The sequence below is a fragment of the Camelus dromedarius genome, chromosome 18 (genome assembly GCF_036321535.1).
Source record: "Camelus dromedarius isolate mCamDro1 chromosome 18, mCamDro1.pat, whole genome shotgun sequence".
Taxonomy (NCBI): domain Eukaryota; kingdom Metazoa; phylum Chordata; class Mammalia; order Artiodactyla; family Camelidae; genus Camelus; species Camelus dromedarius.
The window spans coordinates 19,618,592-19,645,450 of NC_087453.1; the positions used below are offsets into that span (position 1 = coordinate 19,618,592).

General features: G+C 43.9%; 2 protein-coding genes across 6 annotated transcripts in view; one reads left to right on the forward strand and one right to left on the reverse strand.

The window, feature by feature from the left end:
* MYH7B (myosin heavy chain 7B) overlaps window positions 1-4,059 on the reverse strand; it is a 40,147-nt gene extending 36,088 nt beyond the window's left edge. For both annotated transcript variants that reach the window (XM_064475740.1, XM_010975165.3), the window contains exons 1-2: window positions 3,387-4,059; window positions 2,430-2,545 (exon numbers count right to left, since the gene is read on the reverse strand). The gene's annotated coding sequence lies outside the window, so the exon portion shown is untranslated. The remainder of the gene's footprint in view (window positions 1-2,429; window positions 2,546-3,386) is intronic.
* Window positions 4,060-4,200: 141 nt separating this feature from the next.
* GSS (glutathione synthetase) lies at window positions 4,201-26,688 on the forward strand. 4 transcript variants are annotated; one of them, XM_010975160.3, is made up of 13 exons: window positions 4,201-4,294; window positions 7,088-7,222; window positions 12,465-12,610; window positions 14,834-14,909; window positions 15,208-15,347; window positions 16,032-16,148; window positions 19,580-19,660; window positions 19,763-19,840; window positions 20,978-21,044; window positions 23,642-23,836; window positions 24,290-24,371; window positions 25,058-25,247; window positions 26,128-26,688. In XM_010975160.3, exons 2-13 carry the CDS (start codon window positions 7,094-7,096, stop codon window positions 26,249-26,251), a joined length of 1,425 nt encoding a protein of 474 aa, XP_010973462.2. In that variant the 5' UTR covers window positions 4,201-4,294; window positions 7,088-7,093; the 3' UTR covers window positions 26,252-26,688. The 4 variants fall into 4 exon arrangements, with proteins under 4 accessions (XP_010973462.2, XP_010973461.2, XP_010973463.2 ...); XM_010975159.3 differs by having other exon boundaries at window positions 4,282-4,421; XM_010975161.3 differs by having other exon boundaries at window positions 4,282-4,421; window positions 23,642-23,746.
* Window positions 26,689-26,859: the final 171 nt, after the last annotated feature.

Genomic DNA, 26,859 nt, shown 5'->3' on the forward strand with positions numbered 1-26,859 from the left:
GTATGGGGTTTTTTTTGGGGGGGGGTGATGAGAATGTTCTGGAATTACACAGTACTGATGGTTGCACAATCTTATGAATATGCTAAAAACCACTAAATTGCACACTTAAAAAGGTTTAATTTTATAGTATATGCATTGTATCTCAATAAAAATTGCACAGAATAAACAACAAATTCAGGAGAACATTTACCTGGGGGGTGCAGTGGGGGGTGCAGCTGTAGAGCGGTACAACAGCACCTTCAGCTCTATCAGCAGTGTTTTATTTCACAAGCTGGGTGGTGAGTATATGTGTGTCTATTACATTAATCTTCATACTTTTCTCAATGTTTTCATAATAAATAAAATTTAAAAGCATTTACTGAGTGTCAACCTGGACTAGGCACTGGGCTACCTGGGTGGTATAATGGTGAGTGAAACTGGATCCCATCTTGCCCCAAAGTGGTGAATAAGGATAAGCAGTAAGTGGAAAAGAGGAGCTGTAAGTGAGTAATCTTTCTGGGCTTCTGCTTCCTCACAGATGAAATGAGAGCTGGATTAGAAGATTTGTCAGTATAAAATCTCTAAGGATCCTAGGCACTGAGAAGTGTGTCTACCCTTTATCGGCCCACAGCTTCAAGAGTTCATCATGCATGATGCGAGCACAGGCCCTGGCACTGGTCCCGGTGCTATCAATTACCGCAAGTGGACCTAAGGCAAAGGCCAACTGAGCCTATTTCTTCTCAGTAAAATAGAACAGTAACTCCCCCCTCACAGGATTACTAGGGGGTGTAAATGAGATAACACATATAAAGTGTCCGGGACAGGCCTGGCACACAGTAAATCCTCAACACATGGGAGAGTCCTCGCTTTGATTCCAAAGGCATTTCCTGAGCAGCACTGCTGGGCAAGGACTGTGCTCGGGTCTGGAAGACAGAGGAATTCCACTCTGAATGGCCCAGCAGTAGCCCCCAGCCAGGTGGGGAGACAGCCTTATAATTCCAAGCAGAGTGATGTCATTGCTAAAAAGAGACGGCAGCCACGTGCACAAATGCAGACCCTGGGACAAGAGGCCCAGTCTAAGCTTCACGTGAGGCCCTCACAGGGGGAAAGGCGACATACAAAGTTAAAAGATTGGCCTCCATTCACACTGCAGTGCAGCCCTCCTTGTCTTTTTTAACCTAACTCAGACTCAAATGTTCCCCCAAATCCTAAGAATAGAGTTTGCGGTGGATTCAGAAGTCAGCTTTGGGAAGCCTGAGCTCACGGCCCATCCCAAGATGCATGTGTGGAAGCACAGTGGCTCACAGTGTGAAGCTGCATGATCTCTGGCAAGTCAAGGCAACTCATTCAGGATATCTTGTCAAGCCTCCAAGTTCCCAGGTGTAGGGTTTGGTGAAAAGCTAGGTAACAACAACTATCAAGTCATTAGCTAAGTACTTGGCACTCAGTGAGCAGATCAATAAAGATTAGTTATTGTTGGGGAAAAAAAAAAACAGATTCCATTTTGAAAGTGAGGCAAGTGGGATTCGGAGAGGTGAGAAGCCTTGCTCATACTCACACTGCTAGTCTGTGGAGTCCAAATTTGAACCCAGGTCAGAGACATCAAAGGCTCAGTGTATCATAAACCCCCTCTGCTTCAGAATCTTTAGCAAGTTCCTAGCAGTCCACTAAAGGGAATCTATCATTGCCATGGAGTGAGAAACTAGCAAATGCTTCAGGCCAGAAAGACCCTAGGCAAGCTCCCTAATCCTGGGTTCCTTGATCTGGTATCCCTGAGTGACCCCAAAGAGGTCTCTGAATTCCTCCACATGGTTTCCAAAAAGTCTGTGTCTAATGGAGATTCTCAAAGGAGTCTATAGCCTCGAAACCAGACTTGACCTCACTTAGCATGTTTTGTTACCCACCCAATGGAGGTTCAGTACCCGCCTTAACAGGCTGCGAGGGGATCAAATGAGGTGGTTTATGAGAAGTACCTGAAGCATCCTAAGCTTTCACCTAAGGGAGGTTTCCTCCCTCCTCAGCTTATTTCCATCATTCAGTAAATGTGATTGACTATCTACTATTCCAGGTGCTGGGAGTAAAGTAGTGAACAAGACAGATGTTGTCTGTTTTCATGGAGCTCACATTTCAGTGGAAGGAAATAGACAAGTAAAGTTTACAATTTCAGATACTAAGTGCTATGAAGAAAACACATAGGAGATTGTGATACAGAGTGATCTGGGGATGTCATCTGAGGAGGAGACAACTCAAATACAAGAAGCCATTTATGCCAAAATTTAGGGGGAAAGCCATGTGGGTAGAGAGAGCAGGAAAGGTAAAGCCTCATTGGAAAGACCCTTGGCCGAGCCCCTCACTCTCAGTCCCATCACAAACTGGGTCCCCTTGAACAAGTCATTTTACTTCTGAGGCTCAGCTGCCACATCTGCAAAATGGGAATAAAGACATCTTACCTGCTGCAATGTGAGGGGAGTCAACCAAAAGGCTGCTAAGGTCTGGGATCCTCCCCAAATCTCATCAATAGGCACCTGATACACGTCATTTGACACCCATCTTGGAAGAGGGGAACCTGCACAGAGAACCCTGGGTTATGATTTTTGATTTTTAATTTCAAGCTGCACTAGAAAGTTTCCTTTGTTCCTTGTTAACCCCTTGTTCTTTGTTCCTTGTCAACACTTGTTAACTTCTTTTGTTCCTTGTTAACCCCTTGTTCCTGGCACCTGAGGCCTATTATAGCCTGTTGCTTCAGACTATCCCTTAGGTACAAAAGCAAAGGAGGGACATCACGGAAACACTATTGTAGCAATAACCACACCACCTATCCCTTCCTTCCTCCCAAAAGATTGGAGGGCTCAGTCTGTCCTGTAGATAGAGAACATACACAATTTAAGGAAGTGGAAATATTTTGTTCCCTGGATTGGGCCACTAATTTATAATCAGTTATAATTCTCCCTACTGTCTCTTTAATCTGTCCCCTTCTTTCCATCTCCTCAGACTGTTTTATCACCTCACACCTTAACTCCCTGAGCTCTCTCTTTGGCCTTACAAACAATATGCCACACTGTCACCGGCACCTAACACACTGTGTATCTCCCTTGCTTAAAATCCTTAAACAGCTCCCCATTGCTCATTAGACAAATGCTAAACTTCTTAACCTGGCATCCAAGGCTCCCTTTCCAAAACTGAGCTTCTAAAACCCTGCTCCAAGCCCCAGGCCTTCCTCAGTATCTACACCAAACTCCTCATTGTCTCTCTAACAAGACTAGCCACATTCAGAGTTATTTGCCTTTGCTGTTTCTGTTCCTCCTACTTGGTGCTGTCCCCATTCCTGCCTCTCACCTGCTTACACATTCCTACTCATCTTTCAAGACCCCCCCAAAGCCTTCCCCAATTCTCCAGAAAAAGTTTACCTGTCAACCTTGTTAATCACATATGAAAGCAGGGGCTCTGTCTTATTCATGGTTAATTACCCACAGCTTTGACTGATAATTTCAATTTAATTGAACTAAAATTCTTATCAGGTGCTTCAAACTGATAAGACTCCTATCACAACTCAGAAAGAAGGAACTGTTCAAGGGATGAGGTGGGGGTGGGGATTAAAAAAAATCTGCATTTTTAAAAAACTGCCCCAGAGCCTGATCAAAGTGACATTGGACATTTTCAGAAAATACTGGGTCACCCTCAAACGTTCCTAACTTAAAAGCTGCTAGAAAAATGAAAACGCTTTCCTTTCGCTTTTAAGGCTTTTCTTGCAGCTGCCCCAGGTTTAGAGAAATCAGGTGTTCCTTTCTGGGACCCAGCTGGGTTAAAAACAGATGCCTAGGTTGCAACACTGGCTTAGCCTTTAACGTGCTATGGACCCCTGCGTTGGTCTCTGCCCCTCTCTGGGGCTCTATTACCACACCTACCACCTCCAACTGATTGTCCCCAAAGTAGTGACTGTCCCTTTCTAGGTGTCGGTTTCCCTGTCTTGCATCGAACGTCACCAGCTCTGACGCCCAACGAGCTATGCAAACCCCTAGCTCCCCGCTGACCCAACATGACTCCCCCCCACTGCTTCCCAAAGTCCTGTCCGCCTCCGTCCAGCCCGCCTCGGTCCAGCCGATGGACCTCTAGTACTAAGGCTGCCCTCACACAAACTGCCCCTTCCCAGCCACCGTCCATCTCCACAGAGAGCGGGCTCCTCCCCGCCCTGCTCTTTGAGGCCGCGCAGGGGCGGTCCGCGCAAGCGCGTTGGGTCCCATTGAAGCCCCGCCCCCTAGAGCTCGGGTAGAGGCGTGAGGGGCCTGAGCACCGTGCGCGGCGCGACGACGAACGAGTAGGTTGGGGCGCCGGCAACGGCGGCCGGCAAGGGTCATGCTTCTTCGGGAGGAAGGACGTGAGGGAGGGGTCTGGTCAGTGATTGGAACCCCGGAGACCAGGAGGTGTTGCAGCTTATATCTATGGTAGGGACCTAGAAACTGGTGTTCAGTGAGGGGGCTGGGCTGGTGCTTCTTGATTGCAGATTTCCCAGATTTCCTGACTCCAGATCAGGCCGGTGTCGGGGACTTGGTGCCGGTGAGACTAGAACCGGAGTTTAAAACAAACAAAAACAAAACCACAAAAAAAAAAAAAAGAAACCCAAAAAACAAACAAACAAAAAAACCCGGGAGCTATTAGAACCAAACTTTGTCGCAGGTGGGAGTGTGCGGGGCGGTGAAGTGGGGCAGGCCTGGGCAGGAGACTGTGTCGTTTGTTGCCCGGGTCCTCACGCAGGCATTGGCCTCGCCCTCGACTTAAAGTCCGACCCGGTTTTCTAGTAGGCATTTTAAGGCTCTTGGTGATCTGGCCCCAGTCTGTCATTCATTCACCACTGTTTGAATTAACACTCATTGAATGTAATAGTAGGCGCTGGAGCTAGAGAAGTGATCAAGACACACATACTATTATTCCCTATGATACAGGCAAAATTAATGGGCTGTAGAAAGCAGCTCTGGGTGAAGAAGAGGGATGGCTTCTATAACTAAGTGCTGGTCAGAAGTGGTAGGGGTTGTCCCAAAGACAAACAACACCAAGTGCGAGGCCTGGAAGCAGGAGAGAAGCTGGTGTGTCCTGGTCACTGAAAAAGACCTCACTCTGAATCTGTTTGGTGTCCAGGGAAGAGACGGTTGTAGTCGGAACTAGGCTCTTAGTTGGAGGTGGTGGAGAGAAATCAAGGGATTCAGAGTACTGTATATTTGGATAGAATCCATAGGATTTGGGGAGAAAAGGGTATAGGAGAAAAGTATATACAAGGCTTGGGAGCCTGAGTGGAGTTCATCAGGGTAAGAGCAGATCTGTGGGGAGACAACAACACATTCTATTCTGGTTCTATGGAATAGAACCAGTAAGCCATTGGATATTCTCCTTTCAAGGTCAGAAAAGCACTGTGGTGAAGGTATAGATTAGAGTGCCATCAGCAAAACAGAAATAAAGCCACAAGAAGGGTTAAGACTGTAGAATGAGAAAAACAAAGTGCCCAATTCCACTTTTCATAGTTATTTTCTCTGTGTCCTCAAGCAGGGTCCTGCCATTAGATGCCAGTCAGTGTTTACCTAAACTAAACAAAAACCCAGCAGCAGGCAGGGATGTTAGAATCCCAGAGTTGTGAAGAGATGGGGGCTGATGGAGGGTTCCATTGCTCTAATGTCAGAGTCACAGGTTCTAGTCTTGGCTCTGCCACCAGGCTGTTGTGTGACTTCTGACAATTCTTCTACCTGTAATGTGGGTATAGCCAAAAAGCATCTCCCATGTATAGAACTCCAAACACTGCTAAGGAAATGCACACAGATTTTTCTCATTTAATCCACATGATGGCTTTATTTATAAGGAAGTAACTATTATAGATTCGAACCCATGTCTGACTGACCCCAGAGCTTTGTTCTCTACAATGATTGTCCTTATCTGTGTCTCACCTGACAGGGATGTGGTCAGGACTCTCTTGAAATCACATGCTTATTCTTTCAAAACGTGCTGAGGCCAACAAACCTTCATAATTGGTCTAGTACCAGTTCTGTCATGAAGAGTGGGGGATGGAGCTGCCTGTGATGGAGGTTACTTGCCAATCTCCAGCTCTCTTCCTGGGACCACTGAGCTGGGCAGCCATGTTCTGTACCTGAACTCAAATTATTATAGGGCAAAACAGAATTAATGACTGGTGTTTGCAGGTTTTTTATCCAGATCTTCTTAAACCCCTGGGGCCTTCTGCAAAATGAATGAGTGTAAAGCTGTGAGTTGGTATGTCTCTGGCCAGCCAGTTGGACTCCTTCTAGTACACTGGGCACTTGGGTTTCAGTTATTTCTATCCTGTTAATGTGATTTTTCAAAAATATTTTCTGTCTTTTGGTGCTGTGGTGATAGATGTCCATACAAGGAATATAATCATTTCCTGCTAGTGAGTTTGCTTCTGGTTAGTGTGAGAAAGGAGTTCACCTTATCTGCATTTTCTAGTACTCTACAGAGGGCTCCTTTCACCCACTCTCACATAATTTCTTTGAGACCTGTTGACATGGGTTGTTGGAGCTAGAAGGGAAATTAATGATATATTGCAGTGGCTCCCATCACAGGAAAACTTATTAAAAATACAGAGCTTCAATCCTTCCCTCACCTCAGACCTCTTGAATCAAAATCTCTGAGTGGGTCCTAGGAATCTGTACTCTTTTCAAGCTCTCCAGAATATTTAGCCAGGCTTAGAAACCATAGTCTACTTCAGACCCCTCATTTCACAGGGAGTGAATCTGCAGCTCTAGGAGGAGAAAGAACTTGCCCCAAACATATGTAACATTAGTGCCTCTTTCTCCAATGAAAAGCATTTGGGCTAGGAGTCCAGAGACCTGGGTTCAAGTCCAGGTTTTACTAATCATTACCTTGGGCAAGTCGTTTCATCTCTCTGAGCCTCTGCTTCCTTACTGTGAGAATAATGCTGTCATTGTATTAGGACTCAAAAGAGAGAGTAACACTGGAAATGCTTTGTCAAGCTTTCCATTGTGCTCATGGAAGTTGTTCAGAGCTGCCAGCCAGTGTTCATTCCCCTATACCACACTGTCAGTTGCTGGGCCCTGTCACCAAGACCTCCTCTCTCCTTCTGTTGCAGATTGGAATGGCCACCGGCTGGGGGAGCCTCCTGCAGGATGAGCAGCAGCTGGAGGAGCTGGCAAGGCAGGCTGTGGACCGGGCCCTGGCCGAGGGAGTGTTACTGAGGACCTCACAGGAGCCCAGCTCCTCAGAGGTAAGCCCTTGTCCCCTCCTCACAGCACTGACCACGCTGCTTGGATCCTACTGCCTAATTATCTGGCCCCTGCCAAGCCGGAGGCAGCCTCTTTGGATCAGAGACCACATCTCTTTTGCTTTAGTTTTTTCAATAACTAAAATTGATCTCTAGAAGTATGTAAAGTTAAAATTTAAGTCTGGGGCTTGAAATGTAGTTTAGGCAAGTTACTTAACCTCTCTGAGTTACAGTTTCTTCAAATCTAAAAAAGGGATAATAATGGGCCCTACTTCATGGAGTTGGTTAGAGAATTGGAAGGTAATTCATGTGGAGCATCTAGCCCAGTGAACTATTATTTTTTAAGACCTCCTTAACCACACTAATTGGTGTGGTAGTTGGTTTGTGGTATATCCTTCCAGGACATTTATGTACATTTATATACATATATATGTATATAAAGAAATATAGTTGACCCTTGAACAATGTGAGGGTTGGGGCACCAACCCTCTGTGCAGTTGAAAATCTGCATGTAACTTATAGTCCACTTTCCATCTATGTGGTTCCTCTGTATCAGAGGTTCAGCACCTGCAGACTCAACCAACCCTAAACCACGTAGTGTTTACTATTGAAAAAAATCTGTGTATAAGTGGACTCGTGCAGTTCAAACACATGTTGTTCTGAGTCAACTGTATGTAGTTTAAAAAAAAAATTGGATCTTATATATTATTCTGTGATGTGTTTTTGTTTGTTTTACATTTAACAATCTGTCTTAGAACTGTTTCCAACTCCCTCCATTAAGGTCAGCTTCATTCTGATGCATAATATTCCAAGTGTGGATGGGTCACAGTTTAACTTTCCTCTACTGATGGCTATTTAGGTGATTTCTAATGTTTTATGACTGCAAATAGCACAGCAGGAAATATCCACGTACATGCTGTTTGGGTACCTGTATGAGTGTTTCTCTAGGGTTGATACATATAAGTGGAACCGCTTAGTCTGAACCACATCTTTTTAAAAAATCTCATTCTTAAAAAAAAAAAACTTTAGTTTGTGACTAGATAAGACATTTTTATGATTCAAAGTTCAAAGGGTATGAGAGTTTACAGTTTAATCCCCCCTTCCACATTCCCTTGCTACCCAGTTCTCCTGCCCTGAAAGTAACCTTTGTTTTAGCATTCTTGTTTATTCTTTCAGTTAGTTTTTTCATAACAAGAAAATATGTATATATTCCTTTTCCCCACTTTTTACAAAAAGAGACATACTAGACAAGCTCTTCTGTCCATACGTATGTATTATCCATATTAGTGACTAAAAGAGCTGCCACTGTCTTTTGTTTACCAAGCCACATTCTCTTTTGTCTCTGTGTACCTAGAACCTAGTTAAGGGCCTGGTGGGGATTCCAGACTCAATAACTGTTTACTGAGGCACGAGTGAATGAGAATGGCTGTCACCTGAGGTAGGCTGATACTATAGAAGGTCTGCCTCTGGCTTTGGGAATATAATTGCTTGGTTTGTGAACTTCAGATTTTGTGAACTGTTTGTGTGAACCCAGGATGAAATATCTTCCATTCTGAGATTTTATTTCTTCTGTTAATCAACAGGTATTGTATGAAGGTCCAGCACTTGGTCTTTCTGGAGGTTAATGGAGCCTAGAAAAGGCACAGTCCCCAGTGAGATTCCCAGTCCAGAGAAAAAAGACAGAAAGTGTGTGTATGTGTATGTGTGTGTGGGTGGATTTCATTCCACATCTTTACCAGGTGCCTATTCTATGCAGGGCCATTCTAGGCACTCACAAAGGTGAGTCAGCCAGAGGCCTTAGCCTCTGGAGCTCATGGTCTAGTTGGAGAATGCACCGCAAGACAAAATTAAATAATGTCTATTCTATGAGGAAACATAGGCAGCCTGCACACAATGTTGGCTATCATTTTTAGAAACATTTTTAATTGAAGCATAGTTGATTTACAATGTTGTGTTAGTTTCTGGTGTACAGCAGAATGATTCAGTTTCTTATATATATATATATATATATATATATATATATATATATATATATATATTCTTTTTCATATTTTTCATTATAGATTATTACAAGCTATTGAATATAGTTCCCTGTGCTATACAGTAGGACCTTGCTGTTTATCTATTTTATATATAGTAGTTTGTATCTGCTAATTCCAAACTCCTAATTTATCCTCCTCTTCCCCCTTTGGTAACCATAAGTTTTTTTTTTCTATGTCTGTGAGTCTGTTTCTGTTTTGTAAATAAGTTCATTTGTGTAATTTTTTTAGATTCAACATATAACTGATATCATATATTTGTCTTTCTCTGTCTGACTTACTTCACTTAGTATGATAATCTCTAAGTCCACCCGTGTTGCTGCAAATGACTAGCTATCATTTATTGAGTATCACATGGAAGGTACTATTCTAAACACTTTGGAATCACTGATTCATATAGTCCTTGCCACAGCAGAGATGAGGAAACCAAGGCCCAGAGAAGTTAAGTAACTTGCCAGAGGTTATTTAAATGGTGCTATAATTAGCAGAGCCAGAATTCAAACCCAAGGAGTTTGCCTCCTGAGTCCATGCTCTTGAAATTCCATGCTTTACTGCCTCTCCTGGGATACTGTATAGGACACTTGGAAGAAGGAGGAATTCATTAGTAGTATTTCAACTAGACCTTAAAAGACAAATGGGGGAAAGAAACAGCATAGCAGAGTGCCCCAAAGAAGGAAAAGGCAAAAAATGTTCAAGAGAATGCTGCTGAATGCAGGGCACATAAGTGGGTATAATGGGAAAGAGGCAGGTCAAAGACAGACAGCCAAGAGACTTTGGGTATTGGGCAGAAGAAAAGTATGAACTTTATCCTGTAGATCAGGCTTACAGACCAGCTGTGTGCAGACCAAATAGTTGGCTCTTGCAGTGTTTAGAGATTTAGTTTATTTTTCTTAAATACATGAACAGGGTACAGAATTCAAAAAGGTGTTCAGTATAGAATAAATCTCCTTTCTCCAGTAATTGTTTTCCCTCCCCAGAGGCAAGCATTGTTAGCAATTTTTCACCAGAGTGTCTTTAAAAAGTCAGAGCCAACATTTTTTAAAAGTGAAGTATATAGTTGATTTACAATATTATATTAGTTTCAGATGTACAGCATAGTGATTCAGTATTTTTGCAGATTAAACTCCATTATAGGTTATTACAAGATAATGGGTATAATTCCCTATACTATACAGTATATCCTTGTTGCTTATCTATTTCATATGTAATAGTTTGTATCTGTTAATCCCATACAACTAATTTATCCCTCCCCCATTTGGTAACCACAAGTTTGTTTTCAATATCTGTGAATCTATTTCTGTTTTGCATATACATTCATTTGTATTATTTTTTAGATTCTACATATAAGCAATATCATACAGTATTTGTCTTTCTCTCTCTGACTTATTTCACTAGGCATAATGTCCTCTGGGTCCATCCACGTTGTGGCAAATGGCAGTATTTCATTCTTTTTATGGCTGAGTTATATTCCATTTTTTATATATACATACATATATATTGGGTTGCATGCACTCAGCATATTAAATCACCCCTCACATAATGTGTAATAATTTATTTTCTAACTCTTAAAGGCTTCAAGGTAGAAAAAGCCTTACTCTCACAAATACCCTTCCTTAGTTTTGTCTTGAATTGATCCTGAGGAGGACAATTTGGGAATTATGTACCAAAATTTTAATTGGATTTACCCTAATTACCTGAAATCTCCACTTCTAGAAACTTACAATTTCTGAACCATCTCACACACAAAATACCTAAAATATATATTCTAGGATGTTCACTGAAGCATTGATTTGTAATGGAGGAAAAAAAAGAAACCACCTCAATGTTCATAATAGAAGGTTAGATTCAATAAATTATGGTATATACAAAGATGGACTACTATACAGCCATTAAAATGAGTCCTCTGTTTGAAGGTATATGGAAAAGTCTGAAACATTTATAAAGCAAAGGACAGTACAATGTATATATTATATACTCTGTGTTTTTAAAATGTATGCATACATTACATTAGTCTAGAAGGTTACATGAGACACTAGTATACCATTTGTCTCTGGGGAGAACTGGATCATTGGGAGTGGAAGTAAGATATACTTTTCAGTATGTATCCTGTCTTTTTTGAATTTATATCATGTATTTGCACTACCCATTCAAAATAATAATATTTTAAAAATATATAAATGCCAAGTTCTAACACCATTAACTCGTACTACTGTTTAATGACAAACTGATATTAACTCAGAAGTGAGACTCACGAATGCTTAATATAATATAATATAAGTCACAAAATCATCTTATCAAAACAAATATATGTATGTTCCTGGTATGACTGAAGCCTTATCCTGTGCTCTAGAAATTGACACAACATTGTAAACTGACTATACTTCAATACAAATTTTTTAAAAAGTCATCTTATCATCTCTTACCCAAGTTCTAGTTCAGTTGTTGTTGGAATCTCAGAATGTATTACTCCCTTCTAAAAATAGTATTCTAGATGGATTTCTTGGCTCTGCCAGAGTCCAAAGCACTCAGGATGCAGCTGAACTCCAGGCTTGGCAACCTGGGTCACCATCTCCAAGACTGGGAGGAAACCATTCTTGGCTCCTATTCTGGGGGCCAGAGTTCACTTCTGCTTCAGCCCTACCAGCAGAACTCTCCCTTTCCCCCCAACCAGAAGGCTCGGGGACTGGGCTTGGTTGGATATGAACTGGCTAGGAGTTCTTTATGTGTGTGTGTTTGTGTGGTTGTTGTTTGGTAACCATTGTGGTTCAAATCCCAGTGTCACTTAACAGCTTTATATAATTTTGGACATGTTATTTAACCTATATACAACTCAGTTCCCTTATCTATTTATTAGGTATAAATAATGATAGTATCTTTCTAATACAGTTAAATGATGAAGCCGTATAAAGTATTTAAAACAGTGCTGAGCACACAGTAGGTGCTCAGTAATCTTTTTGGTTTGTTTGTTTGTCTTTGTTTTTGGCCATTTTGCTTCAGTTTTTTTTTTTTTAACGTAAAGAGATAAAATAGAGTCTAGAACTTCTCTTTCCTCCTCCTATTCTCCTTCCTCTTTTCTCAGAGGTAACCATTATTCTGCAGTTTGTGTGTCCTCAATAAATGTAGGCCACACTTTCCGTGGGGTTATGTTTGCAGAAAAACAATCAATTCACAGGTATTCTACCCCTGCTCACTCTCTCCTTGATCAGGTGGTGAGCTATGCCCCATTCACACTCTTCCCCTCACTGGTCCCCAGTGCCCTGCTGGAGCAGGCCTATGCTGTGCAGATGGACTTCAACCTGCTGGTGGATGCCGTCAGCCAGAATGCTGCCTTTCTGGAGCAAACTCTCTCCAGGTGCTGGGCAGTGGGGCATGGGGGGCTGGGAGCTGCTAGAACCAAGGGACTAGAAGGCTAGGGAGCCATGAGGGATTGCCCTGGCAGCTGACTTGGTGGGGTGGGAGACAGGTACTCCCCAGGAGAAACAAAAAGCAGTAGAATAGAAGTCAGAAGATCTGGCTTCTAACCCTGGCTCTACCACTTACTTATACGGCCTCAAGCAAGTCCCTTTCTTTCTGTGGGCCTCAATTTCTCAGGTTGGCATGCCACAGCTTCCCCCTGGGCCTTAATTTCTCATCTGTAAAATGAAAGGTTGGCCTAAATCTAAGGTCCCTTCTAACACTGACATTCTGTGATTCTCTGATCTGTGACCCCCTGCTTTGAAGATTGAAATTTCCATTTGGAATTAGGGAAGGTCAGTCTAGTTTTAGAGAAAACAGAGGGGAGGGGGTGTTACTGGGTTTAAAGTCACATTTCCTATGTCTCTTAAATAGTGGCCCTTTCTTGTCTTCTCAGGCCTCTCATGTCTGGGTGGGATGGGCTGCAGACTGGGCCACACCTAGTTCATAAGCCCCTGAAATGGCTCACTGCATCACCCCTCTCTCTTTCTCCCTTAATCTTTTTTTCTTTTCCCTTGAGGCTCTGGGACAAGGGAAATATCTCTACTCTAGAATAAGTTCTTTATTTTAGAATTAAATTAGAATTAAATACACATATATATGTATTTGTGTATGTGTGTGTATATATATATAGAGAGGAGAGATATATACATGTATACATATATACATGTATGATTAATTTTTCAAAAGAAAACAATTATTTTGTTAAAGACAAAATCTTTAAAAAATGTGCACACTGGTGTGAGGGTGAATATGAGAAGGGATTATAATGGTAAGAAGTTTGGAAATCACTGACTTGGAGGTAAAAACCCAATGAATGATGAATATACAAACCTTTCTACCAGTCTTTCTCAGGATGGGCCCAGCTTTTGTACCTGTAATTCTGGACAGTGGGAAATGAGCAGCATGATTTATGACCTTTACCCTAAAGATGCAGTTATGTGTGAGACCTTCCCTGCAGCCCATCTCTGCAACCCCTGCCTTCCCTACTCCCCGCTCCTCTGAAATACACACAAACCCTAGCTTGTAAGGGAGAAGAGGCCCAGGATTACGTGTGCTAGAACAGCAGCCTAGGTTCTAGGGCTGAAGGGGGAGCACCTCTTCAGAAAAGGGAAAATATGCCTCAACTTCCCTAGAGGCTGAAGCCCTGCTGGGGACTCTCCTCACCAAAGGCTGGGAAACCCCATGAACGAGCTGGTTGGGGAACAGAGGAACTTCAGGGCAGGCCTGAGCTACATGGGTTCAGTGGTTCCCTGTAACAAGGTGAGTCTGGGAGTCAGGCTTGAGCAGGCATGCAGAGACCACTGAATCTTGAGAGGCAGCAGGTTAATTATACCTCATGTCACATCACAGCAGCTCACTCGACCACGATGATGAGCTAGCACAGACATGGTCCCCACATTCATGTGGTTTATAGTCCAGTAGGAGAAACAACACTAATCATCACACAAAATGAAAAATTGCAGCTGCAACCAGTGCTATAAAGGAGAGGTCCACGGTGCAATGAGAGCGCACAGCAGAGGGATCTGACCCAGTCAGGGAAAGCTGCCCTGTGGAAGTTACATCATATGAGGACTGGTTGAATAGGATATTTAGCTTGAGTCAGAAAAATCTTTTGGGGCAGGGTGTAACTTCTGTCTTCTAGTCCCTGAGAGCTGCCATGGAAGAGTTGGAGAAGACTTCTCCTGGGAGGTCCCAGTGTGTAGGGAAAGCTACAGAGAGTTAATATTAGGTCAGCCAGAATGCTTACCAACTATCAGAGCTATTCAAGTACAGAATGGTTATATCAAATGCCATTTTTGAATTCTTCTTGGGACCACACAATATGTTCAATTGTGTACATTTAATATCTCATTTACTCTTCACTACAACTCTATGATATAAACATAATTATATTCCTCTTCATTTTACACAGGTGAAATTATTCTCTGAGGTTGCCCAGTAGTGAGTGGTAGAAATGGGATTTGAACCCAGGTCATCTGGCTCTAGAGCTGGGTTCTCTACAGGGTTGGTGTGGGTGTTTAAGTTTGGATCAGTAGACCCAGAGAGGATTCAGAAATCACTGGAACTCCGTGACCTTTAAGGTCCCATGTAATGCAGAAAATACTGTTTCCTCTTCCAGCACCATCAAAAGGGACAACTTTACTGCTCGTCTCTTTGACATCCACAAGCAAGTCCTGAAAGAGGGCATTGCCCAGGTAACCATTCCCCTCTCCACCTGAGTCTAGGACCTGCCCCTCCCATCTCTCACTTTTTTTTTTTAAACCAGAAGATTTTGGCCCAGTACCTGAACTCATGGGAATCTGCCTCTCATTGGTCATTGGTTTGTACATCAGTGGTCAATCCTGGGATGACCAAAAGAATGATTCCACTGGATTGGGGAGTGTTAGATGGCACCTCTAATCTCTGTAGAGTACATAGTACCTGTATGCCTCTTGGTTAGGCCCTCAGAGTCAGACACTGGGAAATGTCCTCAGCCTTCAGTTTTCTCCACAGACTGTGTTCCTGGGCCTGAATCGCTCAGACTACATGTTCCAGCACAACGCAGATGGTTCCCCAGCTCTGAAACAGATTGAAATCAACACCATCTCTGCCAGCTTTGGGGGCCTAGCCTCCCGGACCCCAGCTGTGCACCGGTGGGTCCCTTGGGCAGCCCCAGGAACACCATTGGGGTGACAGCCTGATGAGCCTACAATCACAGGTGGGGTCAGGGATCTCCAACGCTGACTATGCCTTCCTGAGCTTTGGGTCATGTGTTTCCCCACCATGGCACAGTTTACACTTGTAATTAGGTCTTGGTATGTCAGGGAGAGAAAGGACCTCATGGTTCATCTAGTCTCACCCCCTCATTGTATAAGTTAGTATTCCAGGCAGAAGGAACAGTATCTGTGAGGGTCCTGAGGTAAGAAAGAGCTTTCATGTTTAAAGGCCTGAAAGAAGGTCAGAATCCAAGGCAGAGAGGAACAGGGGCTTCCCATCTGAGGGCTGGGCCCTAGTAGCATCCACTTCTAGTCAACAGTGATGCTCTAGTTTGCTGTGATTCCATATGGTCTACAGCAGGATTCCAGACAGCAGCTGGGGCTCAGGGAAAGGGGTTCCAGTTCACTGGGAGGCTGGTATGGAATGGAAACACAGGGTCTCAGGGTTCCTTTGGGCATATGCACCAGGGGCTAGGCTTAGGCAGCCCAGCACTCCAGCCTACAGGAGCATGATGATAGGATGCTGTTTAGTGCTCAGCTGATTCTCAAAGTGATGTTCCTATAAGTGTCTGTGAGTCACAGGTCCATCCAATTACTAAACAGACATCTCTCTTCCAACAGACATGTTCTCAATGTTCTGAGTAAGACCAGAGAAGCTGCCAAGATCCTCTCCAATAATCCTAGCAAGGGACTGGCCCTGGGAATTGCCAAAGCCTGGGAGCTCTACGGCTCAGCCAAGTAAGGGGGAGAAAAAGTGGTAGCAGAATCCTGCTTTAGATTCAGCATTCTTGGATGCAGCATCTTCTTTGCCTGTCATCATTAGGAAATGAAGGAATTTTTCTTGGAATAGAAGCTTACACTTTGAAGTGCCAAAATCACTTTAATGGAGTTTTGGGCTTCTTAAATAAGAGATGCTGACAATAATTTAGTCTTGTGTTGCTGGCTGAAAGTCATCATTGTGACTATCAGTGATTGCATCTTGATATAATGCAGAGGTGCTGCCTGGATTGTGAGAAGCATGTGAGGCTGTTTGCCTACACTAATGGCCCCAGCTGTTAGGCTTTAAGCTTTTATTCTTTTTCTTTGTAGTTTTTCTGTCTGTTTCCCTACTAACAGCTCTTACTTCTTATTGCTGTCATCATGCTTAAAATATGGAATCCTCCACTCTCATCCCTATATCTCCTTGCTATAGTTTGGGAAATCAAATGATCTGAGTTGTTTATTTGTGTCTAATGAGTGTGAGGGCCTTTTTGATGAGTAAATGCATAAGCTTTGATTTAGAGATTTTGGTATCTGTTTTAACTGTTTAGAGGCTTTTTTTTTTTTTTTTTTTTGCTTCCTTCCTATTTCTCAGCCATGTTTCAGATATGTAAAGATGTTAGGTAAGTGACTTCTGGTAAGTGAGGGGCCACTGTACTACTAACAATTATTGTAATATTAATATAGCATTCATAGTTAACCCTTAATGAGCACTTATTAGTGCCACACTTTGTGCTAAGCATTTCATATACAGGATGTCATTGAATCATTTCAAACACTCTGAGGTAGATACTATTCATGTCTCGCATTTTACAGATGAGGAAACTGAGGTTCAGAGAAGTGAATTGTTCAGGGTCAAGTGGTAAGTTGGTGGTAGAGCCCTGAGTCCACCTCCCCCTAGAACCTGCATTCTTAATCATTTCATTGCCTCCAAGAGACCCTCTCTGGGCTTGTTAAACCTCACTAGGACTCAGAAAACAGATTGAGCATTTAGAAATCATTAGACAAATATTCTGTCAAGTAGAACTCTTGACTAGGTCGTATTTTAAGAGTGAAGCCAGGAGATGGGTCAGCTAGGGAACTGCTGATAGACAAATGCTATGGAGGTTTCTCTAGCCAAGCTGGAGAGAAATAACATGGAGAGAAAAGTTTTATGTGCCCAAAATTAAGCATTGGTAGATAGGAGCTGTAGGGTGCCTGAGTCAGGATTGAATTCCGTCATTTTGAGAGTCAGATAGGTGCTTCTGCTGACCTAAACATGACCTTTGCTAAAGTCCATTCTTTTCCTCTGAATTCAGTTTCCTCACTTGTAAAATAGGGTTAATAGTAATACCTAAAAGGGTGGTAGTGAGAATTAAATGAAATCATGGATTTGAAAAAATCTTTAAAAAATTCGATGAAGGTGATTACATGGTACTTTCAATAATAACAACAATACTACTACTAATAATAGTAATAGTAGCTACCATTTAAGGAGTACTAGTTTTATTTTACAGAATAGCATACTGAGGGCTCAGAGAGGTTGAATAAAACTCGCCCAAAGTCACACAGGTAGTAAGTTTAGAATTCATGTCTATCTACCTCTAAAGCCTGTGTTCTCTCTACTACACTGTTCTGCTTCCAAGAAGAATGATCCCATAATGTAGATTGAAAAACTGAGGCTCAAGCATTTGCAGAACAGATGAATTTTCATCAATTATCTCATACTTTTTTAAAGGATTTTTTAAAATGAATTATGATTTCAATTTAGACATTTATTCAAACTCTTTAAATATAGTGTCTGCGGTTGGAATGAGTAGGGATTAACAAGGGGGATTTTTGATACAAAAGGTTGGGAACTGTGATCTATTTGACACCCTTATCTTATACATGGGGAAACCAGGGCCCAACGAAAGAAGCTGACTTACCCAAGAGCATACCATATGTCACTGGCAAAGCCAGGACTGGGATTCAGGAGTCCTCATTCCCAATCAGCATGCTACTGCTACTTCACCTTCTTTAGCTGACAAATTTCCTAGTCCTGTTCCCAGCAGATTGCTCAGAACTGAAGGTAGGGCAGAACTGAGGTAGAATATGCTTTCTGAGTCTGACTCCGATTATTTGCCAGGGGGCAGGCTGACTTCATTAACCAAGGCTTGCAGTTCTACTTTCACCTACAGCCTCCAGGCTTCCTCCTCCACATCTTCTTGGAGGTAGGCCAGTCTGGGCCAAGTGCCACCTTTCCACCCACGAGCAGAGCAGATCAGGCTGCAGAGTAAAGAGCAAGGTCATTGGCCTTCAGAATACTCTCGGGACAAGATGGCTTGTGAAAGCACCATTTCTAGCTTGTTTCTCAGCTACCCAACTAAGCCAAGACTCAGCTTAATGTCATTTCTGACCTCAAGAGATTTCAAGCAAGCCAGGAGAGGAGGTACACTAGGACCTGTATTTCTGCTAAGTGGAAAGGAGTCAGGCAGAGTGTAGTCCAAAAGGTACAGCTGAGGCAAGGAGAAGCAGAGACAAACAGACAAGAGGCCAAGAACAGAACGTCAGGAATCCACACTTAGAACCATAAGCCAAGTCTGCCCACCCAAGAGTCTCAGCAATAAGCTTCAGGCACAGAGCAGTAGAACTACAGCAAAAATGGAGTTTGGTACTGCTGAACGTTGGTCTTAAGAGAGTCTGGTGGGGAACTAGACCTGTCTTTGACAACTGAAAATAGCTTGCCTGGTAGCCAAACAGACAGTTCTTTGGCATTAGTGTTTCCCTGAGTCCTTGAGCTCTTGCTTCTTAAAGAAACTTGTGGATAAGCAGAGAGGAAGAGACCAGGTAAGCCTCAGTGATCCCATTAATACTGTGGGACCTGCGTATGTCACAGAAATGTTGAGAGGCCCCAGGAGATAATGCCTTATTCATAGCTGGTTTTGTAGGGTTTCTGTAGGATTCCATTGAGCTATTCTAGTGTTTTATGCAAGAATCACACACTCTTTTATTATATGCTTCACAATCTTGTAATAGAGTCCTTAACTCCCAACGCCCAGCATTGTTCTTTTACAAAATATTCTTCAGTACTCTCATCTGTTTATTCTTCCAGCAGATTTTAGAATCATTGTGTTAAATTCCAAGAAAAGGTCCTGTTGGGTTTTTGAGATGGTTTTAAATCTAAATTTTAATTTGCACAGACTATTGACATCGTTGCAATATTTCATCTGTTAGAGAAGGAACAGAGACAGCTCCATTTTTTTTAAGTTTCCTGTTTTCAGGAAATAATGTGTTGTAGCCTCAGGTGTCTATGCCTGAGGCAGTCCTGAGTTGAGAGGACATCTGCTCTTTCAGGGAAGCTGTGTTCTGGTTCTTACTCCGAAAGGGGTGTGGGATGGAGGGAAGACAAGTTCTGTAGCCATCGTGGGCCACCTGTGCTCTTTCCCCAGTGCTCTGGTGCTACTAATTGCTCAAGAGAAGGAAAGGAACATATTTGACCAGCGTGCCATAGAGAATGAGCTACTGGCCAGGTAAGTAAAGGAGGGGAGACCTCCAGATAATGACCCCAGGATTGGAGAGAGCCACTCAGAATAGAGCATCCACTCTTTCTGACTTTTACCCATCTTTCCCAGGAATATCCATGTAATCCGGCGAAGGTTTGAAGATGTCTCTGAAAAGGGGTCTCTAGACCAAGACCGAAGACTGTTTATGTAAGTGTTCACGTAGCATTCCCCAGGGATCCAATAGATGACTGGTTTAGGAAACTCATTCTGCCGTCTGCTTCCCCTAAATGATCCTTTCTTCTGGGAAATATGACATCTTGCTTCCTTCTCTCTGAATTTTAGGGTGAACTCTGAAAATATCCCATCATTCCAGGAAATTTTAGAGAAGGCTCGCCAAGTTCTGCTTCTGAAGGGTTGTATCAGAGCTCCTGTTCTGGACAACCTTAGTTTTCATGTGCTTCAGGGCTCCCAAGTTTTCTTGCCCTTCTTGGCTGGTCTAGTGAGACCTGGGCAGTTGGGCTGGGCAGTCAGGGAGGAAGAGGAGTAGCCAGCTCATCCTCTGACTGGTCTGGGAGTTGCTCTCTGAGGTCTCAGGCAAGACCTCAAGGGGCCTGATTTGTGTTCCAAGCTAGGCCCTGTGAGTCCCTTCAGGGGATACCACAAAGTGACTTTAATATCACATATTGGATAGCATTGTTTACAGCACACATATTTAGACCTGTAAATTTGTGATTCTTAAAATTAAAAACCTCCTGGCATTTCACAGTACCACTTACTATTTTCAAAATGTGTTTTTATCTTAACAAAACAGTCATTAATTTACTTTCTAGATAAACCAATGTCAAATAAATCAAAGAAAAGGGAAAGAAGTTAAAAAAGACAGTCTGTGGCTTAACTAGATTCTTAAATTTGCACCTCCCCACCCTCATCCCACTACCATTTAAAAAAATCTCAGCCTGATTTCAGCTGCTTTAAGCAGTGTAAGTACAAGTGTGTTTGCTAAGTGTGGCAATATAATTCTGCTGCTCAGTAATTTGGAGCCCACTTTTTAAGAGTTTACCTAATTTGATTCTGGTTACTTTCTTTTTTCCCTCTGGCCTTACTAGAATGACTTTAGATCTGGAATATTAGAAGATATTCCCTGCTGCATATCTCCATTTTTTAGTGAAAGCATTGATGACATGGGAATCTACTTTCATGCTTCCAATGAATCCCTGTTGAGGCTACCCCTGTTGACTAACTTCAAAGAAGCCAAAGGCATTTTGATGCACCCAGAAATTGATTGAACCACTGAACACATCAGTTATAATTTAACACAGCGACTTTCTCCACCTTGTGTTCTAGGGACGGCCAGGAAGTTGCTGTGGTTTACTTCCGGGATGGCTACATGCCGAGTCATTACAGTCTACAGGTTGGTATTTTCTGTTAGACCATTCTTTGCCTCGTGGGACCCACCATTGTCCCTCGGAGATTCAACGCATGTATCACAACAACCTGGGTTTTCCCCTAAGCCTTGGCTTCAGTTCTTCCTCAGGGAACTTGCTGCTGGAACTTCCTATCCTTCCACAGATTTTTGCTGCCTCTCACTGTCTATACACAATGCTTCACAATGCTTCAGCCATTCACATTGTTTCTAGGGATATGCTGGTAAATGTTTAATAGTTATCTTTCTGGGGAGGAAAGCCCCTATTTGTAGCATTTTCTGATTTCTATGGCATAACTACTCCTATCATGGCCAATTTCAAAGCTACCCAATTTAACATCTCTGAACGGAGTTCGGAAGAGATGGGTACAGTCAGCCCTTGCTAGCCAGTGCAAACCAGTTCCACACCACTGACTGTTTCCTTCTTGCCAACTCTTTTCTTTTATCTGCTTAATAAAGTTTTTATCACCTGTCTCTTCATGTTAATGACAGTAATGATAATATCACCTTAGCTTGCTATTTTACTATGCAGTTTCAAAATTACATTCCACATCTACTATTTCATTTATTCCTTACAACCACTCTGTGGAGGTATAATTATCCCCATCAGGTAGATGAAGAAATAAGGTTCTGAGAGATGCAAGGGCTTAATCTAAAGTTCCATAGGGAGTTGCCAGGCTTTCTAACTCTCAGTCCAGTGGCATTCCCTGTATATCCTCCTCCTCCCCCTGCCTCTAATCAACAGCATGGGGAGGCTAAGAAGCCCTGCTTTCTGTTGGGAGAAGGTAAAGGAGGAAATAAGAGAAAATACCATGAATAGTAGTCTGGGTGTCATGAACATTTGGCTCTGCCTCTATGTGACCGTGAGCAGGTTCCTGACCCTTTCTGGGCTCAGTTTCTGTAAACTGAGAGAACTACACTAGAAAATTGAGGGAACTCCTTCTAGATCTATAATTCTTTGAATATAGGATTCTCCCTACGTCCCAGCTGTACAGGGAACAGCTCCACAGAGGTGGCAGCTCTATAGAAGATCCTTTCCTCTAGAAAGTGGTTAGTGGTGGCAACTCACTGACTAAAATAGAGAGAAATTGTCTATTGGGAAAATGGATCCAGGTTCCAGGGCAAGGGATTTGGGGGAAGGGGCCAAAGAAAACTTTATTTAGCTGACAAGGAAGGAAATTAGTATGTAAGAAGGAAAACATTTTTAGGGAACTGAGAAACACAGACCAGGTTTAGACATGGAAATAAATCTGCTAGGCTCAGGACTTACTAGGTGATTGTGAGCAAGTCCTTGCTCATCTCTGAGTTTTGCTTTCCCTACTTGTCACATAATGGGGTACTTCTCTGGGTTTATCTCTGATATTCTAGGCACTAGCTTAGTTGTTTAGGTGGCTGGGGTTATTGGTGTAGACCAGGCAGAGGTGCTGCAGGTGGACTGATTCTATCAGAGAAAGGACAGCAGGGGTGAGGGTGGCATGGAGTGGTGAGATTGCTCCTCAGGCTATAGCCTTGATCCTGTTGTGGGCGGTTTGATGTAGTCTGCAGTAAGGACAGACTGTCTCCCTGGTGCCTCAGAATGGAGGCGTGATCCTCTGCTGTTTCCCTGCCTCTCACACCCTAAACTCCTGGCCCACCAGACTATTCATCTTTTGCTACTCACCTGCAGACCTTTGTTCCTATTATTCTGTTAACCTGAATATCTCTTCCCTGTTGTGTCTCACCTGTCATACTCTTATCTGTCCACTCATATGTCACCTCATTAAATAACAATAACATTTATTGAGCACCTACAGAGCTTCAGGCACTGTGTTAGACACTGGGGATACAACAGGAAATGAGACCAGCAGCAAGTGTCTAATCCTTATGGAGCTCACATTTTGGTCAGGGAAATGGTCATCAGAAAGTAAACAAAAGTAGAAAAAATGGTTTTTTTAATAGCTGGGGGAAACTCTGAATGAAACAGGGTGAAAAGGTAGAGAATTATGGGGAAACCCGTATTTAATAGGGTGGTTTGAGAAGCTGACTTTGAGCTGAGACTTTAGGATGAGAAGGATCCAATCACCCATTGGAAAATTCAAAATGAAAAGAATCCCAGGCAGAAGGAATGCAGCAATGCAGAGACCCTGAGGTGGAAATGACACTTGTGTGTTTGAGGATTGACAAACCTGTGTGGCTGGAAGGGGTGGAGGGATGGCATGGAATGAGGTTGAAATGGAGACAAGAGGCAGATCCCACAGGATCTTTATAGGCTGTGCTAAGGAGTTTGGATTTTATCTGTAGTACAGTAGGAAGCTGAGCTCCTAAACAATTGTCCCACCCCTTTCAAACCTCATCAATTTTTTTTACACCCTTTCACCTTTTGTCATTTTCCCCTTTAATTATAGTCATGTGTCATTGTGATAGACTGTGAGTTCCCTGAGGGCAAGAATCCTTCAGATTAGGATGGGCCACACCTGCCTCACAAGGATGTTGCAGTGACCCTGGAAGATGATGAATGTGAGGATACCTGGCACCTGGTGGATGCTTATTAAAGGTCAGCCAAAGTGAAATCAAATAGAATTCCTTCTGGTTTCTTCTCTCTGCAGAACTGGGAAGCACGCCTGCTGCTGGAGAGGTCATGTGCTGTCAAGTGCCCAGACATTGCCACCCAGCTGGCTGGGACTAAGAAGGTGCAACAGGAGCTGAGCAGAGTAGGCATGCTGGAGCACGTGCTCCCTGGCCAGCCTGAGGCGGTGGCCCGCCTCCGTGCCACCTTTGCTGGCCTTTACTCACTGGACATGGTGCGTGGACAGCCCACTTCTCCCACCACAGGCCTCCTGGGTATCAAGGACCCAGAGCCCGATGTGCTGGCACTGGGCTGGACTTGAGTCAGTGATGCTCTGTGAAAACCCCTAGAGCCCTGGGAAGTAGGGCTGGAATCCATCATAAGCTCCCTCAGCAAAGATGGAAATGGGGGTGGTAACCAGCGGGGAGGGCTGAGGCAGAACAAGAATTGAGGACTGTACCAGCTTTTCAGGCCTTCTGCTGCTACAGAGAAAGCTTATTCTCATTGTACTCACTGCTGCAGGGGGTTTGTTGGGGGTCACATCCAGATAGTAGCATCCAGCTTGGAGGAGCTTAAGGCTCTTTCTCCTCCTGCTCTTCCTCAGATGCTGCTCTACACAACAGCAGGACCTCAGCTCCTGCATCTTTGGCCTAAGACTGTTGGTGACTGCTTTCTTGCCTTCTGCCAGGGTGAAGAAGGGGACCAGGCCATCACTGAGGCCATTGCTGCCCCTAGCCGCTTTGTGCTGAAGCCCCAGAGAGAGGGTGGAGGTAGGTGGTTCTCCCTTTGCAGGGCTGCTCAGTGAAAGGGGGCTAACAGACTGTTACCAGTGCTAACTGGTACTTGCTCTTAGCACAGTCCCAGAGTTAGTGATAGGTAATGGAGAGGGAGGAGTTAACTGACTCAGGAATGCCTTTCACCTGATTGGGTGTAGGAAGGTCCAGGAGGAGCAGATTCAGGCAGAAGTGATGAGTTCTGTTTGGACATGTTGAGTTTGTTTTGGGAGCTCATGGGATATCTATCCTATGTCTAGAGCAGCAGGGAGCTCTGAAGATTTGGAAGTTAACAAGTTATAGAATATAGATGGAGCCTTGGAAGAGATCTCCCTGAAAAAAAAATGTATACATAGAGGGGAGAACAAGGGTGGAGGATCAATTCCTTGGGAATACCAGCATTTAAAAGGGGCAGGAGCCAGTTGGGGAGGCTGAGAAGAAATAGCCATAAACAGGTAGGAGTAGAACCAGGGCAAGACGGTGTGGTGGAAGTTGTGTTTGCTTGTGTTGGGGCTCTCCTATTAAGGTGACATTTCCTCCGCTGAAGCCAGGCCTTGTCCTGGCTTCACTGAGCTAGTGTCAGGAACTGAGACCCCTTACTTGTCCATATGGCCCTAGAAGTAGGAGCACAGGGTGGAAAAAGTGAGCAGAGGGTCCAGGATGACTGGTTAGTGGAATTGCAGGTAACAACCTATATGGGGAGGAAATGGTACAGGCCCTGGAGGGGCTGAAGGACAGTGAGGAGAGAGCTTCCTACATCCTGATGGAGAAGATCGAACCTGAACCTTTCGGGAATTGTCTGCTACGATCTGGAAGCCCTGCCCGAGTGGTCCAATGCATCTCAGAGCTGGGAATCTTCGGGGTCTATGTCAGGTAAGCCAGACAACGTGTTTCCTTATCTAGTAACTAAGGCCAAGGACCCAAGATCTGCCCACCTCAGAGGGCTATCAAATGAAGCCCAGAGAAAAAGTGCTTTGCACATGTAAGGGGAATTCCAATTAGTTCCAAGATGGATGAGAAAATAACCCTGGACTAGGAGACCCCAGGGAAGAAAAGGATTTGGGTCCAGCTCCCAGGCCACCTGAGAGTCTGGGGGAAGGTGGGATGGGCCAGTTAGAGATACTCAGTGGCTTTGGAAGGCTGAGTGGCCCCTGGATTTGGATTTGAGCACTGAAGAATCAGGAAGAGAGGAAACTGGGAATTTGTAAGAAACAGTTCCTGGTCCCTCTTACCACTTCCTGCAAAATACTCACTCCAAGGTCAGGGCAAGGAAGGAATACCAGCTCCTACCATGCTCCTACCTGCCCCTCTCTATAATCTTCCCCTCTAACCACTCCACTTGAGGCATCTCTGCCTGCCACTTCCTCCCCAAACCCCATCACCACCGCAGCCATCTTGAGAGAGGTAGAGAAGGAAATTTACAGCTGCAGAACATGAAATGTAAGCCTGGCATCATGCTAAGTGCTTTACCTGCTTTATTTAATCCTCATGACCATCGTGCAAAGTGAGAGGTATTATCCCTATTTTAAATTGAGGAAATTGATATTTAGAAAGGCTGAGTAACTTGCTCAAAGAAACAGAGCTAATAATATCCAATTTAGGTTGCAAACCCAAATCTGATTGCAGAATCCTAGCACTTTCTCAAGTGTAGCCAGTCACCGATGTACTGCTCATCTGGGACCTAGGATGGCCTTGGGTTTGGGGCCTGGGTCCAGGTGATGGAGTTGTATGTCTCCTGCCCCCATTTCTATAGGCAGGGAAAGACACTTGTGATGAACAAGCACGTGGGACATCTACTTCGAACCAAAGCCATCGAGCATGCAGATGGTGGTGTGGCAGCAGGAGTGGCAGTCCTGGACAATCCATACCCTGTGTGAGGGCACAGCCAGGCCTGCCCAGACTTCGTTCAAAAGACCTTCTATTGTTTGTACTTGTCATTCCTCTTCTAGCCCTCCTGAGGGGCTGCCCTCCCCCTACTTTGGGAAGGCTGGTCTCTTCTAGAGGTTTCCAGGGTCTTCATGGAAGGGTGAATGCTGGGTACCTTCCCCCAGCTCTCCCACCTGAGGACCAGAAAAATTGTTTCCATTAGGTGAGATCTAGAAGCCCCTAAATCCTCAGGGTGTGGGTATAGCTGAAAAGCAGCTGATCTGAGGTAAGGGTCCGTAACCCTGCCACCCTCCTGTCAGCCCCTCATCAGCCTTTTCAGCAGGTTCCATTGTCTGACTTGAGATGACTGAGGGGTAGGAGGAAAAGGGTGGATGGGCACACTTTCCCCACCTCTGCCTTAAATAAAACTACTTTGATGATTCTGTGATTCCTTGGTTTGTGCATTTAGGGGTTGGAAAAGGTATAATCAGAGTCTCCCTAGCCCCAGACCCTATGGATAGGACCCTGAAATTCCAATCCTTAGTCACTCACTGATGCTCCCACAGGATCACAGGGAAGAGAGAGGGTTTCTGGCAGGAACCCAGGAGGGAAGGCAACC